General features: G+C 43.9%; 1 protein-coding gene across 1 annotated transcript; it reads right to left on the bottom strand.

Annotated features, from left to right (window-relative positions):
- Window positions 1-108: 108 nt before the first annotated feature.
- Window positions 109-18,164, bottom strand: nol4la (nucleolar protein 4-like a). Its single transcript, XM_054609723.1, has 11 exons — window positions 17,823-18,164; window positions 9,540-9,695; window positions 7,686-7,797; window positions 6,364-6,473; window positions 3,804-3,945; window positions 2,746-3,038; window positions 2,464-2,649; window positions 1,695-1,883; window positions 1,450-1,572; window positions 1,125-1,314; window positions 109-365 (listed from the first exon to the last, which is right to left on the bottom strand). Exons 1-11 carry the CDS (start codon window positions 18,162-18,164, stop codon window positions 148-150), a joined length of 2,061 nt encoding a protein of 686 aa, XP_054465698.1. The 3' UTR covers window positions 109-147.
- Between the last annotated feature and the right edge of the window lie 4,889 nt (window positions 18,165-23,053).

Below are 23,053 nucleotides of genomic sequence, written 5' to 3'. Positions count from 1 at the left end.
ATAAGTAAAGGTACTGTACCTACAGGACCCACTGTGCGCTGCAGTAGCACTCATATACATTTGTGTCTTTGTATGAATGTCCGCCCAGAGATGTGTGACTGAGGGCGACAGAGATGGACAGGCTGTGAGAAAAGGTTCGGCTTGGTCTCAGTTCTGCTGCAGGATCAGGTTTTCCAGCTCGTCCGCTGAGCGGAGCAGGAAGGCGGCGGACTCCCGGTATCCTGCGATGAGCTGCCTCACCGCCGTGACCTCTGGAGGGCTGAGCTGGGCCGACGCTCCGCCGCCGCCGCCTCCCTGACCGTGACTGTTGGAGCTGGAGGAGGTGGAGTTTGGGCCGACTGACTTCATACTCAGATCTGTGGGACCTGGAGACAGAATCGTGATGGTTAAATAAAAGAAAGTTCAAAATAGGAGATACAGGAAGGCCAGGAACCTTAGAAATTTAATTGTGTCACGGTCTCAAACTATGTTAAGACTAAATACCCTGAACATAGCAGGACAAATATTTCAGACATGCATCAAAGAGGAGTTTAATATCTCAAAGAAAAGGAGATTCCTGCACGCTGACTTTGCAATTAAGACAAATATCTTTAACATCTTTGTTTTTTCTAAATTGAACTTGTCTTAATGTTTAAAACAAAATAATTGGAGGTAAATAAAGTTTTTAACACAGCCACCATCCAGGACAGCTGTGGGTTAGGGGAATAGTTGAAATGTTCACCTGATGGTGGCGCTAGAGGAAAAGTCAGGGGATCACTTTATTCATTGTACACACCTCTCTGTCTCAGGGTACAGGGCTTAACTTGTTAAATTGTTAAATTGACGCTTTTGGGGTCAATGTTGCCGTTGCCTAGCTGAAGAGTTCTCACAATTTAAAAGCTTGAACGCCAAGCATATTGTGACTTCCTGTGTCGTAAACAACAATGTCGGGTTAACTTGAAGGCAGCAATCATATCAAAGTGGAATCTCTTGACTTAAATTAGAAAAAACTTTGCATTGTTGTAAATTGCATGAACCAACCCTTTATTAAAAGGATCGATGTGCTGAATGTCCTTTCCCTCGGAATACACAGCATTAATAATTCTTCTTCAAGCCTCGTTGTTTGGTTGAAAGAAGCTCCTCACCGTTGGTGTGTGCAGCTCCAGAGTTCTGCTGGTTGCTGCCGACTGTCCCGTATCCCCGCAGGTTGTAGTTGAGGCCTCCGTTGGTGTAGAGCTGGTCTTGGGCAAAAGCTGCGCTGGAGATGGTGAACCCTGACGGGGCCACAGAGGCCGGGTCCCTCGAGTTGGTCTTGTCAACAGAGGCAGGTTCATCCTATGAAATGAAAATGAAATGTTTTCAATTTTGGTGGAGGATTTTGTATTTTTTGTGGCATTAATGATGCATAGCCATCCTGGCACATTCCCCATATCCCTGCTGGGCAAATTCATAAACACCAACTGCCAAGACATTTACCGCTGGGTATACATCGAGCCGCATCCTCTTGGCAGCGTTTCGGGTTTCGTTCTCACAGGCAGCAGCGAGGATGTTCTCGGCCATGGCGGAGGTGAGGTGAGGAGGTGTTGGTCGAATCTGCCAGAAGGGGGTCAGCAAGTTTTTGCACATTATGAAATTTGAAACACTGGATTTATTGGGATTCATGATTGCATGTTGGGTTTTATACGGACGACATTTGAGCTCGGGGCACTTTGTACCTCAAAACCACCCTTTTTCATACGGCGGCAAGATTTGAGGTAGGTGCGGATGCGCTTGCGGGAACGCTCCTGAAACTCTGGGAACTGGCGGCTACAGGACTCGATGATGGCTTGGATCTTCTCCTTGGGCTGTTTGGAGATGGGCACCATGCGGTCCAGATTCTCATCCACGAACAGACGCACAAACATCTGACAGAGACATAGAGAGAGAGAGCGGGGGGAGGGGTGAGAGGGGATATAGAGCAGAAAAATGGAGTGGGGGAGCCGGGGTTGGAGAGAGAGAGAGAGAGAGAGAGAGAGAGAGAGAGAGAGAGAGAGAGGGGTGTGAGAGTCGAAAACAAAAGAGAGGAAAAGGAAGGCAGGGGATGGGGGAGCATCAGAGGTAGAGTGGAAGAGGAGAGGATAAAGAGGGAGGGGGAGGTGATGAAAACGGGAGCGATGGAAATTGAAGCATTGCTCATATTCAGGACAATATTTCCAGTGTTTGCTTATTCACTCGTGGTTGCATTTCTGCAACTCTACAGAATTCGTTTCCATTAGACTCAGAAATGCACAGATGGTGTTTTTCACAGAATAAATAGGCAGCATTGAGTATATGCTTATATCAAGTCAGGATATGAGATTTTTTTAATATTCTAAGTATAATATACGAATAATAATAATAATAATAATAATAATAATAATAATAATAATAATAATAATAATAGCATGGCTGGGTGATATCCAACAGGACTGATTTGTATTCTCACCATTTAAACAGGCTACTTACATTGAAGGCTTTGAGTCTCTCAGGGTCCATGCCCTCAGCGTCATTGATCTTGTCACTGTCATCGTGGTCGTCATGATCGTCATCGTCGTCGTCGATTATCTGTGCCCGACCGGAGGTCAAGTCCTCAGCGCTCATGCTCAGTTCAGTTTTCACAGAGTCATAGCTCCCTGAGCTGTAAGGAGGGGACTAAAAACACACAGAAATACAACAAAAAAAACATTATTATAGATTAAACAGACACAGGAGCTGAGCTTAAGATGAAGTAAAGGTTTCTGTTCTTACCTTGTTGTTGTACTCTGATTTGATGGGGTACTTCCTGTTGGGGTCTGCGGGGTAAGAGTTTGGTGGCGAGCTCCCCGCTGGCAGCAGTCTGTCACTCAGATTGACCGGCTGCTGATCCTCAGAGGTGGACGAGGGCGAGGTGGTGCTGAAGTCCAGGGGAGCGCTCAGCCCGTTCTCCGTCACCTCCCCGTAAGGGGCCCCACCATCTGGGGGGTTCCCACCCACAGCCAATGCCTCGGGGGAGGTCAGGGCCGGCAGCCCGTTGGCACTGCCGCTCTCCGAGGAGACGTCATCTGGCAGAAAGCGACGCAACAGAATATAAAGAGATGAGCTGTGCTGTTGTTTTTCATCCTTTTGCATTTATGTGGGTTTGTTTACTACAATAGACACTATTTATGTCTTGGATAACAACATAGTGGGTGTGTGACTACAGGGGGATGGGACTTCCTGCCTCATGCTGTGCTCTCTGAAACTATTAAGGAAGTGGGTATTGGGGTCAACTGTCACGATAAATAAAAGTTAGGGGAGAAGAAGGGAATCTTCTGAGTTTTAGCAGCGTAGAGCGATAGAGATGAGGATGAGGAGGGACTGATGGGGGAAGGGAGCCTTCACTTCCTGGTGTGTTCAAATTACAGCTTTTTAAACGACATGTACTGATTTAATTGTGATGATCTCTACATGCGTCACATGCACACCTATGTTAACAAAGGCAGTGTCGTTTTCCATTTCCATGTTTTTCTATAATGGTGCCTAATCTGTGAAGGTTAATATTGGCCTTTGTCCTACTTCTCTAAGCCCTGTACCCTGAGAGAGAGGGGTGCACAATGGATTGGGGCTGTTGTGGTGTCCCACCCCCTGTAAGAGTGGATTTATGTGGATTAGTCCACTAAGAACAAGGCAAGCTGTTTCCTGTGTATCACCAATCTGTACCCTTCTCATGTTGTGAATAAACCTTTAGATTCCAGATGTAAATCAAACTAAAAAGGAGCAAAAACAGATAATAACATATCAAGCCAGTAACGACCAGTACAAGATGTCTACAGTTAGAGATGTTTTACCATCCTCGTCTTTAACGGGGGCCGTTTGGTTGCTGACTCTCTCTCCGTTAGGCGGACTGGGCTCAGGCACTGGAGGCGGCTCAGCTGCGACCCAGGTCGGCTCGATGCCGTTCATGTCCTCGCTGCTCACCGAACTGTCATCCTGAGGGTCGAAAGGAAGAGACTGTGAGACGGGAAAAGAAATCCTGGAGGTGAACCTGAATGTCAGGAGAAAGATCGTTAAGTTTCCTATTTGTCCGATAGAGATGAAGAGAGGGAGAAGAAGAAGAAACTATCATTGTGTCTTTTTGCTTCTCAGGTTCACACTTTTAGTTTATTTTAAAGCAATACTGGCGGTTAACTATTGGTGTAATTGATCCTGCTGTCCATACAAGCCATAAAGAAATCCCTTTAATATGTTAACATTGTTGATGGGGGACAAAATCCACAGTCTTCGTTCTGTGAAAAAAATGCATTTTAAAGCACAAAACAAGTGGATACATTCCTGTGTTTTTAACCATGAAATCCCCTCTTTATGCTTCCACTGAGCTATGTCACAGGGATGATGAGCTCCAGCTGAGCTTTACATTTAGACTGTGAATCCGGTCCCCCATCACTGCTTTGAAACAGTAGAAAACACGACCAATAATGCTTTCACTGTACGGTGCATTCATCATGTTTTCTTGATCTAAATCTTAGTCGATCGTTTCAAAGTCTGGCTCAGAAAAAAAAATGCAGGAGGCTCCCTGTTGAGTAATGTGTTTCTTGGAGCGTTGCTATTTTTAACTCTGTTACGTAGAGACTCTAAAGATGCTTGTTTTAACGTAACACAAACATGAGTAAACCATGAGGGTGAGGATTAGCAAAGGACAGCGGAATAATCTCACAAACCTTTCAAAAGCTGTCCGGAGCTTTGGCTCCAAACTGCAATAATTATAAACCTAACAGCTATAAGGACATTTCAGAGCAACAAGCAGCAAGTTTACTTCATGTTAACACAAATGAGCGACTTCTCTTCTCTCAGCAGGCAGAAAGGGGAGCAAAACTACGACTGTGTGATGGGAACAGAGCGGAAATATCAGCTCGTCGTCTCATTCCTGCCACACGAGCACACAAATAGCACTCAACACTTAGGAACAAGCATCCGTCCCTCTGTAAAGGTTCTGAGGAGGACCAAAATGCCCAGTGACGGCTCCATTAAGTACCAAGTGAGCAATGTAGCATTAAAGGAAGAGAGAGAGAGAGACACGAGAGGGAGAGAGTCTTTAATTAAACAGTTTCTAGCATCATTATGTCCTAAAGCATGTCTATGGGGATTTACTTCTAAAAGGGTTCAAAAAGAGTTAGCAAAGAATTAACTTATAGAATAAACCTAGTAGACGTTGGTAGAATAAATATACAAACATACCATAAAATACATCTTGAGAAGTTGATGCAACTGATAGTGTAATAATATTTTTGTGAAGAGCTGAAACTATTAGTTGATTACCAAACAAAAAAAGACTTGTTTGGGTCATTTTGTAAGTAATAATGCCAAACATTCAGTGATTCCAACTTTTCATATTTGCTGTTCTGGGGGGTTTGGACTAAAACAAGCAATATGGAGGTTAAATTGTGATGGGCATCTCTGTTTTATGATGTTTTAAGGAGAAACAATAACCAGTTGCAGAGCCTATTTTAGTAGTGTTCATATAACTATGCGTGTATCTAATCTAAATGGCCACACTGAGTTGTATAACAGTGAGAATGTTTGGTTAAAAAAGATAGAAAACAAATATGAGGCATGTTTTTGTCACCATATGTAGTTTGTTTTTTTACCATATGATAAAAAGAGGCTGAGTTGTACTGTAACAATCACCAAAGTTCTGGAGAACAACATGCAAACACTCGGCACACTGGGGACAAACTCACAAATTCTCTACTGATCTGCTTTTGTCAACAGAACAAACCTGCTGCATTCTGAACCGAATGCTGCTTTGAACTGTTCTCTGAACCGGAGCTGCAGAATTATTGGAACAAATCACTACAAGTCTCTTACAACACTTGAGATAACTCTCCGTGATGGTTAATTATTAAATTATTGGCCCTGCTCATTCTCAGTCTGCACACATATGTGACCAACACTCTGAGCATTTGTTAATTTGTACTCACCCGCAAATCACAGTCTGGATCATTGTTCCGGATAATCCTAATTATGCGTGAGTGAGGTTCTGCATTATCATCATCAAGCAGCGCTCTCTGCACTTTAGTGACAGTGGGTTTTCTGAGTGTTTCTGTCACAGCCACACATGGGAGTGGTCTCACACGTGACGTCATGCAGATGATTTACTAATCCTCATTTCTCACTGAGCTCCTCCCCCCAGCAGGAGGACTGCTTTGAATGTTTAATATCGACTTAAAAGTTAAAAAGAAGGATGTCTTAATCTGCCTGCACTAAGTGTTTCACCCCACCTCCTCCATGAGACTAAAAAGAACATTAACCAGAGGATTTGTGCAGTCAATACAAATACAAACATGGTGAAAAGGAGCTGTTACCGGCAATTGATTTTCTAATCAATCCATCAGGACACAAAAAACGTACCCTTTCAGTGGCCGTCATGCACTGCAGCTTCATTTGTTTTAGGTAGGTGGCAGTGAGAGGCATGTTGTAATCAATGAGGTCCGGGACCAGCGAGGTGGGTCTGTCATTTTCTGACAAAGAAAGCAAAAAAACAGGCAAATTACAAAAACATATAAAAACTCTTAGTAGATATTGATAATTTAATATCTAAGAAACATTGATGCGAGACAAGAAATCAAGAAAGTTACTTAGTAGACAACATTAATTCAAGTACTTCGTTTAAGTACAATTTTGAGAGTACTTCCTTTTTATGCTACTTTATATTTTCTACTAAGTTGATGGATAAATATGGTACTTTTTACTCCACTACATTTACCTAGCATCTTTGGTTTTCCAATAAAACTAATATCACCCTTTTTACTTTAAATTGGCACCAAAACATATGTACGTATACCGAATTACCAGTTCCTGTTTGAAATGTACCTATGGATATAAACTATTATTTGATTATTTTGATACTGAAGAAAACTCAAAAATGTGATTAACCTCAGGCAAGTTCTTAAAATATAAGGTTTTTTTTTTTTTTTATAGGATTTCAAAACCGGTTTATGGATGTTTATGTCTGCTGAGCATCAGATAAAATAAATCATTGGAAAGCATAAGTCACACTAATTCTGAAATATGTGTGTAATGTATAATAGTGTTCAGAATGTAACTGAGCTATGACTATGAGATGGGGTGTACAGTATGAAAGCGCTGCTCTATAATAACTATAACTAAACTGCAAAGGGTTGTTATCTAAGTAGCATCCTGCTGTATGTAACATCAGATTTCAAACAAATTGGCTGAGAGCTGTCTGCAGTCTCCACACCGGCCACTAGAGGGACTCTGTGATCATTTTAGCGGGTATAACCATCCCAGAGATGTGGTCCTCTTGGGTCTTTGTTACAGCATTCCGTGATGGATGTACACACAATATGTTTTATTAATGATGGTTCGATGTCAAAGTACAAATACCTAAAATCACATCAGCTCATATTTAGGGTCTGACAGGACAATGGAGAACTCACCTTTATCTTATGTGATGAACCAAATAAACATTTATATGAATATAATGATAAAATTATTAGCAAAATCTTAACTTTAACGTCTAGCTGCTGTAGTAGATGATTGATTGGTTTCTACCATCCCAGCATGCATTGCGGCATTGTAATTAACCCCTTTTCCATGTCGCTATGTCAAAGGATCTGAGCTTTACGCTCTAAAAGGTTGATCTCAAAAATACCAGTTAATGATGTCTCCAGAATTAGCGAGCCCTCCACAGGTCAGCTGTGTGCCGTTACCTTTGAACTCTGCAGTGCTCGGGTTGATGTGCATCCTCTTCTGACACTCTCCACAGCTCATTAGGAAACGAGTCACCGCCTCTCTGGGCAGGAAGGCGTAGGTCTCTGCTATCTGTGCCGGGGGAGTGAACAGAGAGACTCTGGGTTATTGCAAGAAAGAAAGAAAAGATGGCAGCAGTTATGGCTCAGGCTGTGATCTCAAACTGTGTGTGCAGGTGTTTTTATTTTTCAGTACTGTTCATGTGTGAAAGTTTGGGGTCAGTGCTTATGTGTCATCTAGATGTGGCATGAGGAGGAATCCTTCCTTTAGGCAATTTCTCGTGCCTTCGAGTGGCCTAATTCCAGCTGTGCGTACTTCTGCTTTGATATCCTACCAAACAATCGGTGTTAGACATCTTTCTCTTCCTGCTCTCTCAGGTGCAGTCGTCTCATATCTGCACCTCTTTCTCATGCTCAGCCTTCCTTCTCTGTTTGTCTCCACTGCCATGCCACCCTCCCCTCCTCACCCCCTCTGGCGTTTCCCTGTAAAAAAGCGACCTTCACGTGACCATGGAGAGGCAGCGGGGGTGCCCACCCCCACCGGCCCGCCATCGCCATCACCAATGCCACAGCTCCCCGTTCCCTTTGCCCCCCCCCCACTCTACCCCTCATGGCCCCACCCCTACCCTCCCGGCCCCTTGAGGCAGCTGAGAGGGAAAGGCCACCCAGAGGAGCGTGCACCTCCCAGAAGGCCACAGTGACAGTTCCATATTATGCCCTGCCCCAGTGATGCTGCCTCCTCAAAAGGGTACACTCTATGAGACATGACAGGACCTCTCTACAGGGCAAGAGGAAGAGGCTCTATGATTATTTTTTTCCCATCCTGAGGGGGTGGGGGGTGGGGGTACCAGAGTCCTGCTAACCCCCCCCACACTTTACTGCACCAAGAGCCGCATACAAAGCCCGCCGTTCCACCCGACCCCAAAATCACACCTCCGCTTTTGCAACATAAAGTCATATTTCTGACTGCCTTTGTTCTGGAGACATCCATCATGTGGCACCATAAAAATCTTGAGCACCATAACTACTTTATTTTTCTGGTACAGACGGTTACTTGTTTCCTTGGTAACTCTTGATGTTACACACGATGTTTCCTGAGCTGAGACATATACCCTATTGTCTTTCATAGACAAGAAAAAAAAACATCTTTGAGGTCTCAATTAAACATGCCTTTAGCCAGGCGACAGAAGGTTTGCTCCTGTGAACGAATGCTGACTTTGGGCCCACTTCTTTCAAATAAAAGAATAAAATAAACCTACTGGGATTTTTTAAAAACTAACTCCAGCTGTGGGACACTTTTTATAAATAAAGGAAAATTAGCTGCTGTCTGCATGCTGTAATTTGAACGCTTCCAAAAAAAATGTATATTGATAAAAAAGTCTCTGTCTGACAAACAGCATTAGGAACAAAAAAACAGACTATACAGTATAGGTATGGCTTGTTCCTGACTTTGAAAGGAATGTCTTGTTTTCTTGGATTTTTTTTTACAAACATTCATGGTCCCTAGAGGGTGAATCCTACTGACTTATCTGTAAAAATATATATCTATGTACACGATGTCTGTCACTGTAAGCATTTTATAATGCTGAAATTAGCATTTAGCTCAAATACTTTATACTCTTAGCCTTGTGTGTCTAAACACAGCATTCACTCTTTATTGTTCACATAGATTTTTTTATGACAAAGTCTAACAAAAATGTTTTGGGGGAATTTGCAAATGTCAGTGTGCAGACAATCTTTCCTTTTGCTATTCTACTGTTAGCAGTACTAGCAGGGTTAGCTGCAGCCTGCAGGTACCTGTTTGGATTTACCCACCGCTTTGTAGGTCTTCTTTTGGCCTGCATGTTTGGGCGCTCTTCCCGGGTCGGCGCCCATCTCCACATGCATGGCATAGATGATGTCGAAGAAGTCTTCCACCACGGCCACACGCTTCAGGGAGGAGTTGTCTTGGGCCGAATTCCCATCCGAGCACTAAAACACAGACAGAGACTGGAGTTCAGTTGAATGTCCCGCATCGGGCTTGCAGAGATGACTTGTGTGCATCATCATGTATTATAGCTGCAAATGGAGCTTCCTGCATCCATGTGATGTGTGCAGGATCTTTGAGTCACATGAGTCATGGGTCAGGTGGTTACAGATCTGCACAAGGTGTCCTAACCAACACTGGTACAACCTTTCATGTTTGGTCCACCAGTCATTCTGTCTTTGAATGTCTCTCTCGGGTGGAGAAGTCTCGGCTCGGCCATCACCTCATCTCTGCAATGTTTAAAAATAACACCACCGACACTGTACAAGACTAACAGCCCCTCCTACCACAACCTCTGGCAGCCATCCTGCCTCCCGTACTGCTGACCCTGTCGCCATAGAAACTGCCACTGATTTCTCTCGGGCAGGTGTGCTGGGCAAAGGGTCATGTGACACGCCATAGAAGTGGGATCGCCAGGACAACGGCCTCCATCCACTACACCACATGGGGCTTTCTTCTCCTTTCTGCCTCCATCTTTTTCTCCAAGTGACTCCCTCATTCCCTCAACCCTTACAAACACTTTGCATTTTCCAACAGATCTTATCTTAATATTATGCACCTGCTGGTATTTTTAAAGTGTCCCGGCAAGCATAAAAAGGAAAAAAAAGAAATGGTTTGGGGCAGTTAATTTGTTTTAATTCATTTTTTTGGGGGGTGCACCTCTTCCACGCAGATATGAGACAAGCTATAACATTTTCTGGAGATCTGGGTTCTAGTTTGGGTGTGATCGTTTCATGTTTGAGTGAGAGGAGGTTCCTGAATTCAAAAAGTTGTCCCCCCGGCATTGAGGAATCACACTTTTGTCCCCCTCTTCTCCTTGACATTTCTGCACAGTTCCTGGGATTGACATTTCCTTTCCCCGTTTTCCCCCCAACTGTGTCCCCCCTCCTGTCTCTCCTCCATGTCTTCATCCCCTACCTCTCTGTCCTGTCTTTCTTTCCTTCTTTCTTTCCTTCTTTCTTTCTTCCCCCCTCCTCCTCTTCTTCTTGCTCCTGCTCTCCCAAGTGCGAGGTAATGATCGTTGCCATGGCAACTAAAACCAGCTCACAGAGCGGGTTTGTTTTAATCCGACCCTCTCTCCCTCTTTTTTTTTTTTCTACTCTCCCCTGTCAGCATGGGCTAAATGTAATGATAATAAATGAAATAATAGCAACCCTCCACCTCATCATCACAGCTGTAATCTATCGCACTTGGAGGTATCATCACCATTCCCCCAGTGACATCACCAACACCACCACCGCCGCCGCTGCCGCTGCTGCTGCTGCTGCTGCTGCTGCTGCTTGGGACAATGGTGTCAGGTCCATTCACGCTGGATTTAGATAATCTCATACAACTGTGGGGTGTGCAGTGTACCCGCACCGCCACTGCATCCTCCACTGAATTCTACCCCAACAAAATATCCAACATACATACACACACACACACCGGATATTCTGCTGGGAATGTGTTCAACCTGAAATCCTACCGAAAGACACACAAATACATTATACTTCAACCCACTGGTGTCACACCTTAGTTAGCTTAGTTTATACTGCTGAAGTCTACTTTGTGGCAGGCTGTAACTATTATTGTCATTTTTTTTTCTTGAGAATCATGCCATTCACAATTTACCCTTCTTCAAATGTCTTTTTAGTCCAGCAAAAATTACAAAAATATTCAGTTTAAAGTGATCAAAACAGAGAAAAGTCACATTTGAAAAGCTGTAACTAAGGAATGTTTCACATATTTGCTTGAAAATCGACTCAACTGATTGACAGATTATCAAAATAGTTAGTGAACTAGCAGGCAAAGCTTCATTTTTCTCACTATGAATCCAGCTACCTGAAGGACTTCTCTGACTCCTCTGCCTCGATAAGCTCTCTAAGTTTCCAAACACAAGTCAACAGCGAGTTAAACATTCACCTCAAAACACGACATGCTTTGAGTGTGTGTGCATTCGTGAGCGCGGTGTGTGTTTAAGTGCAGCACATGTCTACCAGGGCAGAGCTTGTAGCCGAAGCATCTCAGAGGAGAACAGCTGTTGAACGGCGCTGAAGATATTTGGTCTCATCAGCAGCGAGCCATTTTTATGGAGCAAAGGAGACATGTCATCATCCCTAATCGCCAACAACACCGCAAAAACTCCTCGCCCTCCTTCTTCTCCTTCTCGCTGTCTTTCTAATCCCGTAGGACTTTGCTCTCCCCTGCCACTGTACAACCAGCCCCCATCCCCTGCTCACTCTCTCCCCGTCCCGCACCAAACCGCTCTGTTGCTAGGAGACTGGAGGGGTTGAGTCGGCTGCCCCCACCCCCGCTGGCAGTCACACACACATACACACACACACACACACACACACACACACACACACACACACACACACTGTAGCAGAGAGGGGAGAGAGGAGCAGTCCTGCACACAGGCAGGTCAGGAGGAGGAGGTGATGGAGGAGGAGGAGGAGGGGGGGGGAGGTTCACGGGAAGCAGCTGGGTCACAAAGACGGGCCGGCAAAGATAGAAGAGGTGCACATCACAAGAAAGTACATACTCGGGTGAATGAGTGCAAAAAAATCTCAAAGGCAGAAATTTAGCTTTAACTTTGAAAGTCAAGCAAAACATGAATAGGGTGTTTTATTTTGTAGGGTGGCTGCACAATAAGTAGCTTAAATAGCAGCAGCAGGATTGATGGGGATGTGTGTTCAGGTACTTTCTATATGTGTGTGTGTGTGTGTGTGTGTGCGTGTGTGTGTGTGTGTCTGTGTCTGTGTGTGTGTACCCAGCGAGTAAAGACGGCTGTGTCAACACCACTCATGACTCAGATTATCTCACTGTCGATGTGACAACAGGTCATCTTTTACAGCCCCATCTCCCCCTCTGTAACTAGCTAATGGACATGTAAATGGTACAATCCTTGTGTGTGTGTGTGTGTGTGTGTGTGTGTGTGTGTGTGTGTGTGTGTGTGTGTGTGTGTGTGTGTGTGTGTGTGTGTGTGTGTGTGTGTGTGTGTGTGTGTGTGTGTGTGCTCCAAGTGCAAGATATAGATTCAGATGTCAGAAAAACTGAGATAAAAGAAACTATTACCTCCAAAGTGTAAAAAAAATATTTTATAAAACCCGTCCCATTCTATTTCCTTTCCGTTCACCTTCATCATCCTCGTCTCTTTTCTAAATCCATAAAGCCCCGTCATTAAATTCACATTAGGTGCTCTACCCTCATGTCCGACGCCTATATCTGTGTGTGAGTGTGTGTGTGTGTGTGTGTGTGTGTGTGTGTGTGTGTGTGTGTGTGTGTGTGTGTGTGTGTGTGTGTGTGTGTGTGTGTGTGTGTGTGTGTGTGTGTGTGTGTGTGTGTGTGTGTGTGTGTGTGGTTCCACTCCCGGCTGCATCCATGATGAGCGTTATTTGATAGAGTGTGTGACATCCACAATATCCCAGCAAGCCGGAGACACAGACAGTCCCACCAGCGCCGGCAGACTTGCACTGTTGACGTTCCAGTCGCTGACTGAAAATGGTATGCAAATGACTCACACATACATCATCACAGAGTCCATTTTAAGGCTATTATCATACTGTCCCACTTCGTTAAATGTTGGCCTGGCTAAGGTATTAAAATTGACAGTAGCGGTGTGGTGGAAAGATTATTGCCGTCTTAAAGAGTCTCTGTGTGTGTGTGTGCGTGTGCGTGTGCGTGTGCGTGTGTGTGTGTGTGGAGCAGAACTCAGACTATCTCCCACACAGGGGGGGAGGCCCCCGGGCCAGTTAAAAATGGTGTTAATTTCTCGTCCTATGGGAAAGCAAAGAACGGTCTCTCCATGGCAACAGAGAGGGTGCTGAAGGGAGGAAACACAGAGCATGCGATCAGCGACCCCCTCTTTGTACGAGCACACGCTCAAACTACCACATACGTGCAGTGCGGCTTCCATCACCCATTTACAGTAAGTCCCAGTAACGTAACGTCTGAACCCGATGTGGACATAAAGTCTTGTCTTTATGATTCTCAGTTTGGCTAAAAAAGAAGTCAATCACCACCTCACATGTTCAGGTAAATTCCGCTCAGTCCGTCTGTGGTTAGAACAACTAGGCTGATTCCTGTTTGGGGTGGTGAGCTTTTTGTCGTTTGAATCCACGAGTGTGAGCCCATGTGTTGCCCCCTAATAGGCGCTGCCAGAGACGGACGAGACAAAAAAAATGAGGGACAAAAGCGCCGGAGATTCTCTATGCAAAAATAGAATAAATGCAAATGCTCTTGAATAATAGGGCCAGTATTCTTTTGACTCTGTGGCCCTTCCACAAAAGATGGGCTCTCAGGGGAAACGTGGACTAATTAATCAGATAATAATGATGATGTTCCTCTTCCCGTCTGACGGCGAAGCACAAACATTTAGGGCCCATTTTCCAAAGCACAGATTAGGAAGAGTGGTTTCTGATTTCTACACGAGGAGAGGACGTCCCAAGAAAAACCTTTATTTTGTAAATTGATAGCATTATTAAATCCTCTTTTCAGAAAAACATTTATGTGACAATCCTGTTTTATTTCATACTGTCCTGTCACATTAAAGGCTGACTATTTTCTCAATTAATCGATGGATCATTTTGTTGATAAAATGTCATATTATACTGAAAAAGCCCTATTACAACCTCCCAGAGCCCGAGGTGGCGTCTTTAGACCCCTTATTTTGTATGAACAAACCCAAAGATATTCAGTTAACTATCATAAAACAAAGAAAAGCAGCAAATCATCACATTTGAGAAGCTGAAACCAGAGATGTTTTGTAATTTTGCTTGAAAAAATGTCTTGTTGTGTTTATTATTATTAGTGATGAGTTGATTGACAGAACATATTCTGCGACTATTTTGGTAAACAATTGATTATTTTGAGTCTTTTTTTAAATAAAAAAGCCAAATTCCGCCTTAAAGTGTCAATATTTCTGCAATCTTTTGTCTTCTATGATAGATATTTTGAATATCTTTTCACTGTATTCTAACATGTTATAGACTAAAAAGAGAAGTTGATAATACATTGTAAATTGCAGCCCTAGTTGGCAATTTATTTTCTGAGCCTCTGTTAATCATTTAGCTTTAGGACCCTTCATTGTTTTTGCTCTGATCATTTGTAATTGATGTTTTAGACAAATCTTACAAGTTAAAATAAAAAGCGTTGAATTGAATGTGTCCATATTTGGCAGCTCCTCCACAAGGCTCCATTCGAATGTAACTTTTTAATAGCATATGAAATGTTTTTGAACAGTATGTATGTGTCACTGCGAGCATGTCCACCAAACCTAGTTGGGAGACAAACAAAGATATTTACAGATTTCAGTTGGCATGGCAACCAAGAAGCAACAGCTCGCAGTACTTCAAAATTGTCAGCACAATGCTTGTGTCAGCCTAAAAAAAACAAAACGCATGGGGCGTTTAAGCGTCTCTTTTGAAAAAGGGACTGCACTCTGACTCTCCTCGTTTAGAGAAAGTACGTGTGCTCAGATAGTGCGGTGCATCTCTGTGTCTGTTTCTGGTCCCATTCCCCTCCTCCTCTGTATGGCGTCCTCTAATCAAGACATAATGGGAGCTAAACGAGGTTGTATCTCCACACTGAGGGCTGCTGGATTCTCTGAGCACCGAGCTGTGAGGACAGAGATGAACAGAGAAAAAAACACAGAAAGAACATGATTCTGTGTCCGGCTTGAAAAGGGAGGCATCTACACTGAGTCCCTGCCTGTCTGTCCCGTCACACACTGAAGCAGGCTTGTATGCATCAGAAGAAGAGACCTTCTCTGTCTGCACATCAGCCACCGCCATCCCCACCCCCACCCAGCCTCCTGTCATTTAGCCCCATGCCTGCCCCCATACAGAAACTTGGCACACCCTGGGAGCAGCTGCAGCAGGGCCACCAATGCTGGAGCTCCAGAGACACGCCCCCAGCCCTGCAGCCGTACGAGGAGCCAGTGACCATTGTGTGTGTGTGTGTGTGTGTGTGTGTGTGTGTGTGTGTGTGTGTGTGTGTGTGTGTGTGTGTGTGTGTGTGTGTGTGTGTGTGTGTGTCTGCTCGTGTGTCACTTTTCCACTGGCCCAGGACGGCCTATTTATAAAGCGCACGAACCGTGAATGAAAAACTCTGCTTTCTAATACTGTCAAATGCATTTTAATAGGTGGATTTGTTGCTTCTGACTCATCATTAGAAGCAGATTGTGTTGACTGTCGTTTGTTTGAATTTCTCAAGTTGAGCTGAGTCAGGGGGGGGACGCTTTCCCCTGCCTTATGATATTTGCTAGGAAGCGTGTGCACTCCTCTCCAATAAACAGGCAGCTACACTTTTTTTCTGTATGACTTTCTCAGCCTCCTCAGCGGTTTAAACAGACCTCAGAGAATTATGTCATGGCGGATGGGCCTCACTCACAGAGAAAACAGGCTCACCTGGAGGATGCTAGAATATACTTTGGACAAGAGGACATAGAAGAATGTAAATAGACAAGAAAATGACAAGGGCCACAGACAAAAGCTAATCAACAACATGTTTCAGGCCCGATCTGCACCTGCGGGGACAGATTACACCTGCTCTTTTGCCCAGAGGGAAACATAATATTGAGTGGAGATTAGAGGAGTTTTGTAAAGGCAGTTAGCCTAAATCGAAACTGTACATTCACACAGGTATAACACCTGTGGAGGGATCAGTGCTATTCAAACCAAAAGCAAAGCCTTCAGACTGTAATAGGGGCCAACATTTGTGAACAGAAAATGTGTTTCTGCCCTGTGAGACTTTGTCCCAGCAGGGTGGGTGTGTGTGTGTGTGCGGGTGGGGGGGGATTATTCCCTGAAGACGCTTATTTAAAATGGTGGTTCTCTCCTTTCTGGCACAGCAGGCCCAAACACCATACAGAGCCATGGTGTGTGTGTGTGTGTGTGTGTGTGTGTGTGTGTGTGTGTGTGTGTGTGTGTGTGTGTGTGTGTGTGTGTGTGTGTGTGTGTGTGCATGCACAAAGAGAGCTACTGGGGCACCGCTGACACTTCACCATGTCCATGTTTATCTACAAAGAAGAATGTGTGATTTAACCCTTAACATCCCATAAATAATCTCACCCCGTCATCCAGAGACACGTAGAAGTGAAGTCTGACCACCAACTGTGGGCGTGTGTCCCCATCAGTCCCCATCAGACCCCATCAGACCCCATCAGTCCCCATCAGACCCCATCAGTCCCCATCAGACCCCTTTTGTTTCCGCCACAGCCCCTCACGTGGTCACCAATTACGCACAGTTACCACACTCCATCAAATTAATGTGTAATTTTTTTTTTTTTTTTTTCTTTTGCAAACACAGTCTTAAACGGGCTTATGGGGGCTTAATGTCTTAACGTGCAATAAAGAAATGCTGCAGAGTCAGACCATCCTGGACTACACAGGTGTTGCCAGAGCAACGAGCCGATCCGCATCCTGCCCAGGACAATGAGGAGAGAGGGGCAAACACGGAGGAGAGGGCGGGCTGGAGGAAGTAGACCAGACATCCGAGTACTGAGGAGCAGCCCATCTTTGTTCCGTCTCACTCATCGTGGCTCGGTTCAGATGGGACAGGTAAAGCTGCGTGACATGTGATGAATGGTTTACAGTCAAAAACCTGCAGAAAGGTGAACCAGACGTGATCTTATTCACCGTCAGTGTCCTGCAGTCAGCCACACACACCGGAGACACCGGAGACACCGGGCTACCGACCCACGGACATGCCGTTACATCCACCTGAGGGTGGGGGTGGTGGGGGGGGACCGTGCAGCCGACAGGACTTCAACCTCACTGGCGAGATGGCTATGCATGATAGCCCATAATAGTCTACACCTTCTGCAAAATTGCAATTGCCAGAAGGCACCGGCGTTGCTATGGCAGCAGGGGGATGAGAGTATGGGGTGGTTGGGATGTGGACAAAGTGAAGCTCCATCAGGAGGGACCACAAAAGATTATAAGTTGTCGTTTTATTCCATGTGACAGGTGCGTGTGTTGAGATAATGAGAACTTATAGGCGGCGATGGGACGCACACACACACACACACACACACACACACACACACACACACACACACACACACACACACACACACACACACACTTTACCGTGGTCTTGACCGGGACGTAGAGGACGGGTTTCCCTGGAGCTCCCTTCTTGTTGTGCTCTCCCAACACGTTGGTCCCGACCTGAAACCCTTTAGACTTCACCCAGAATTTGAATTTGGCGTTGATGTGGCTGTTGTCGATGTAGACGCCGTCCGACTCCTCGTTCTGCAACAGTGTCTGCATGATTTTGTTGTATTTTCTCCGGGTGACCGTCTTTGTTTTACCGGAGTCTCCATAAGTCCGGAGACACCAATCCTGAAATTCACTGAACATCTCCGCCTCCAACACGACCGGACTCCGGCTCCTTTTGGGCGCATCCACGCACGCCTTTTTCGTTGCCATCTCTCTCTCTCTCTCTCTCTCTCTCTCTCTCTCTCTCTCTCTCTCTCTCTCTCTCTCTCTCTCTCTCTCTGTCTGAACAGCCCAGGCTAATAAAGACTTGGCCGGGTTGATCCTCCTCCTCTGGTCCCCGCTGTCCCGTGTCAAAGACGTTTTGGTTCCTGCCTCTCTGTTTGTTTCCCAAGCACCAAAAGAAAGAAAGAAAAGTGACCCGGACGGCAGCACACCTGTTTGCAGTCACTGTCCCGAACCTGCAGCGGTGAGAAATGTCACTTCCTTCACATCCTCCGCTGAGGAGCAGAGAGGGGGGGGCTGTCCTACAGTCTCTCCCACCTGTGCGTAAAACGCTCCTCACTAAATGGAAGCTGTGGAGAAAAAAAAAAAAAAAAAAAAAAAAAAAAAAACCACACAGTCCTCGCTAAACAACAAAGAACACGAGACGAAAAGCGTGGAAACAAACGTCTCTCTCAGTTCCTATCGACCTACTTTTTTTAACAGCCAACACCATTCTCGGATGCGGGTTTGCTCAACCCTTAAAAAAAAAAAAAAAAAAAAAAAAAAAAAAAAAAAAAAAAAAAAAAAAAAAAAGCGCAGATCTGCACATACTGAGCTCCTATGTGGCCGCATATCCGATCAACATGCGCCACCTGGGATTGTTTCTGCTGCTCCTCACACCTGTTTGAATGTGGATCGCGTTTGCACTCCCTGCTCTGTTCTGTCCCGGGCTTTAAACACAGTCCATGTCTGCATTGCACTGGTGACTGGCTTAATTTGCAGCAAAGCCTTGCGGTTTTACAAATAGCGTGATGTTGCCCATACGCAGAGAGAAAATGTCCGATTTGGAGACGTGGAAGGTGAGAGAGGGTGGGGGCAGAAAACATTTGATGGTGTCTGACAAATAATGATAGAAAACGTTGATTTCACAATTTCCTTTAAAATAGGAAACACTTTTTTTTTTTTTTTTTTTTTTTGCAGATACAGGCAGCCAAAGATCTGCAGATACATTTTTTTTAAAAAGTGGGTTAGATACAGTCTAACCCACAACCTCTTCAGAAGAAAAATGACCACATATAACAGTTTTCTTTATTCTGGCCTACTTATGGGGGTTTTTTTGTGCTTTGGTGCACAATACTGCCAACCAATAAATGAGAAAGTAAGTTTCTCTTGAGAAGGTGATTTAAATTCTCAATATTGCAACATATGTCCCAGTAAAAAAAGAAGAATCGTCAAACTGCACACATTTAGGATCTGGATGTGTGTCCTGTGTGTGTCGTGCTCTCAGTGTGTGTGTGTGTGTGTGTGTGTGTGTGTGTGTGTGTGTGTGTGTGTGTGTGTGTGTGTGTGTGACTCCTCCTGGCCTGTGCATTATAGGCCCATGCTGGCGGTGGTGACTGCTGCTGTTGCCATGACAGCAGCAGTGTCTCCGGCCGTGCAGAGGGTGAGTGGGATGCCCCATCCTCATCTCTCCATCCTGACTCAGACAACGGCATGCTGGACAAAAAAGCCCCACCCCGACTGAACGACAAACACATCGACTAAACATGTGTGTGTGTGTGTGTGTGTGTGTGTGTGTGTGTGTGTGTGTGTGTGTGTGTGTGTGTGTGTGTGTGTGTGTGTTGCTTTGCATGCTATTTCATTTAATTTCATCATTTGGTTTAGCGTTGTGTCTTCTCTCAGGACTGGCCTGCATGCAGGATGAGCTCCAGGGCTCCCCCATCCATCCCTCAGGGGAGGAAACATCTCAACACGGCTCTTATTTTAAAGGGAATCCTCTTTTTGTTGTAATTGCAAAAGGGTGGACATGACAAAAAAATAAAGATGAAACCACTGTTGGAAAGACAGACACATTTAGACAACTCATATACTGTAGACTTAAGGTAGCCTATTGCAGATTGCTTATCATAAATGTTGGCATGCTTTGCTACTTTGCCTACTTAAGGGCTACTCAACTAGATGTCTGAAGGAAGGTTTTCCTTATTCATCTTTAGTTACTTGTTAATCTGCAGATGTTGATTCTACAAACAAAACATATGATCAGCTTCTAAAATATGAAGCATTAAACTACCCAACCGAACATTAATCAGTTTAAATTAGCTGCACCTTGATTAGCAACAGTGCTTCCACATCTATTTGGTTTGTGACCCCTTAAAATGAGGCTATGTTTAATCGTGACTCGTCATGAACTTAATATGGTCATACTGACCCCAATCTGGGTCAAGCACCAAAGCAACTCTGGGTAACCCAGTACCCAGGGTTAGAAAACCACCAGTTATCATTTATATTACAGTAAATAAAATGTGGTTTTGGAGTGGTATAATCTACTGAAGCTCTTTTTAAACTCACTATTTGTAACTCATTTTTTGCACGTCTTAAAGTCATACACACTGTTTTGCACAACGATAAACTATATTTTATTTTTGGTAAATAACACAACAGTAATTTAGATTAATATATTAGCACTAACATTGGGTCACAACAACCAATTGGCTCATTTTTAATTTCTCCTTCTTGGCTTTTTCATATTGAAAGGACATTTAGAGGCTGAGGAGCTGAAAGTATCCAGTATTTTACAAGAAAACACACATAAGATAACAGAAATACAATTTAAACACTTTTCTGTAGCATATATATATTTTTAAATATTCCTTTAATCATTTGGCGTCCACCTCGGATTCATTCTGCGACCCCTTTAGGGATCCCGACCCCATGGCTGGGAATCACGGAGCGACACATTTAACACTCACAGAGGCTATTTTCTGCCTAATGCGTACTTAAACTTTTGATTCTCTCCAAAAATGTCTCTGATTTGTACCAAGATAACATTTTTAATTAGTTTTTTTGCACGGTAGTATCCCTACTTAACTCATGTACAGGATCTAAATACTTCTTCCACCACTGGACACGTACAACAGGATTCAGATTGCTCTTCTGTAACCCACCGATCCCTGAGATCATCTCTCAGCGCCGCCATCCATGCGTTTCAGCTGTCAGACCTGTAGGCAGGGTCACGCCTCCTCACTCCTAATGAGGCAAAACTGCTGTAATTACACTCACAATCCCCCACTGAGCGCCTTCCTTTCACAGTGAGGTGGACAGCTCCTGTCCTGGAAGGCCACAGCGAGGCCTGTCTCAAACTGAGATACCCTGCTTTCAAAAATAAAACCCCTCACCTAGAGACGAGCCTGACGACATCAGCTTCACATCCCTCTGCCTACACTCTGACCTCGACTGCACTCACCTCTGGATTAACTGGATACCAACCAACAGTGTTATCTCCATCCCACCAATGAACATGTTGTAGTGTGCAGGTATCCAGTGGTGGAAGAGGTATTCTAATCCTTTCTTAAAGTGGCATTTCACTGATTTTACAAGTCACAAAAGTTCTACTCAGCCTGAGAAAACAGAATGATGTCTTCTGGCTCTGGTGGGAACTTTATGAAGTCTGAGTAAATAGAAATGTGAAGTTGGAGGACGTATTTCTGCAATTGCTTTTTCCAGAAATAAAACTCACATTAATACTTTCCACTGACAACGTTATGGAACACATAGTTGAAGCACTTCTACGGCATGAAACTCTCCTGGAAAATATCTAGTTCTTTGTTTAAAAGAGAAGAAGGCATAAGCCTGTGTACATAGTCTTCAGTGGAGAAGATAACCACAACTCCCAGGGTGCATTTTGGCAAATCACAGAGCTTGACTTTCTGTTGTGTACTGCTAATAAAACTTTTTTTACAGTCTGCATCTTGATAACTTTTCATTTTAATTCCTGAGTCAATTTTGGAATAATTCAGCAAAGACGATAAAGTACTTTGGATTTGGCTTCTTCTCCATAGCAAAGCTGGTCGAGGCTCATGGGTATTTTAATGTTCGCCAAAGTGACGGACATAAAGTGATTTCTCAGGTCTGAAGACATTATTGTTTCATTGACTCCAATATTTGTTTGTTTTTACCACTGAGGATATGTAAATATTTTAATTAGTACTTTACTGCTAAATGACTGTAATGTAATGTAATGTAATGTACTGTAAAAGAAGCCTATACTTCTATTGTAGTACAAAATACTTTGAAAAATGTATTATGCAAGTTCATTAACATGTAAGCAGCATTTTAATGCTGAAGCTGTCATGTATGATTACATTTTTTTAACTTTATATGTTGTTGGGTAGTTTAATCAAAATGTTTTTTTTCACATGTTTTGTATGTGAGGTATCACTCACCCAGCCACACTCAAAAACATTTCCTCAGGGGTATTTACACTGCTAACAAAGATGATGTCTGCTGAAATCAGTAAAGAGAACATAGTGTAAACATACAAAGTGTGCCTTAGAAGAGGTGAAACAACCTAAACAGACCTTAGAGAGAGCCTTGCAGACTGAACAGAGAGACAGACAGTGACACAGAACTGAGAGACTGAATAAGAGCATGCCAGTGATGGTGAATCAGCCTCAGTTAGGGTGACAAACTCACCCTCCTCAGCCCCGTGTTGGTCTCACAGTGTGATTAAGTATGAGTGACAATTTGATCACTACTGCCTCCTGTTGGTCAAGCTGAAAACTACACCTCCTTTGTGTCACTCATCCTGAACCGGACCCGTCCGACACAAGACCACAACATCAGATTCATACATTTTTCTTTCATTTAACTGCATTATTTGTTTATCTGTGTTATAAAATATGTGATATGTTAATATATGAATAATATATGAATGTTATAACATGTTTTCTTGTAGATTAAAGGTTGACCCAAATCAAATAAAAAAATACTTTCCCATTTACCGCTTTAGATATCTAGTCATGAAAGTCATTTTGGTTATTTAATTTATTTAAGTGACTTGAATTATTATTGTTTTATTTCATTTTTACTATCATTGTATTTTTGGGTGAAACTGAATT

Source organism: Anoplopoma fimbria, chromosome 12 (assembly GCF_027596085.1).
Source record: "Anoplopoma fimbria isolate UVic2021 breed Golden Eagle Sablefish chromosome 12, Afim_UVic_2022, whole genome shotgun sequence".
Classification (NCBI taxonomy): Eukaryota; Metazoa; Chordata; class Actinopteri; order Perciformes; family Anoplopomatidae; genus Anoplopoma; species Anoplopoma fimbria.
This window is presented reverse-complemented; position numbering and strand designations above follow the sequence as displayed.

Coding starts and splice junctions, on each gene's coding strand:
- nol4la (XM_054609723.1), bottom strand. CDS start 18,164: ATGGCAACGAAAAAGGCGTGCGTGGATGCGCCCAAAAGGAGCCGGAGT. Junction 2,650..2,745: donor AATCAGAGTACAACAACAAG/GTAAGAACAGAA, acceptor GTGTGTTTTTAG/TCCCCTCCTTACAGCTCAGG. Junction 1,884..2,463: donor AGAGACTCAAAGCCTTCAAT/GTAAGTAGCCTG, acceptor TGTCTCTGTCAG/ATGTTTGTGCGTCTGTTCGT.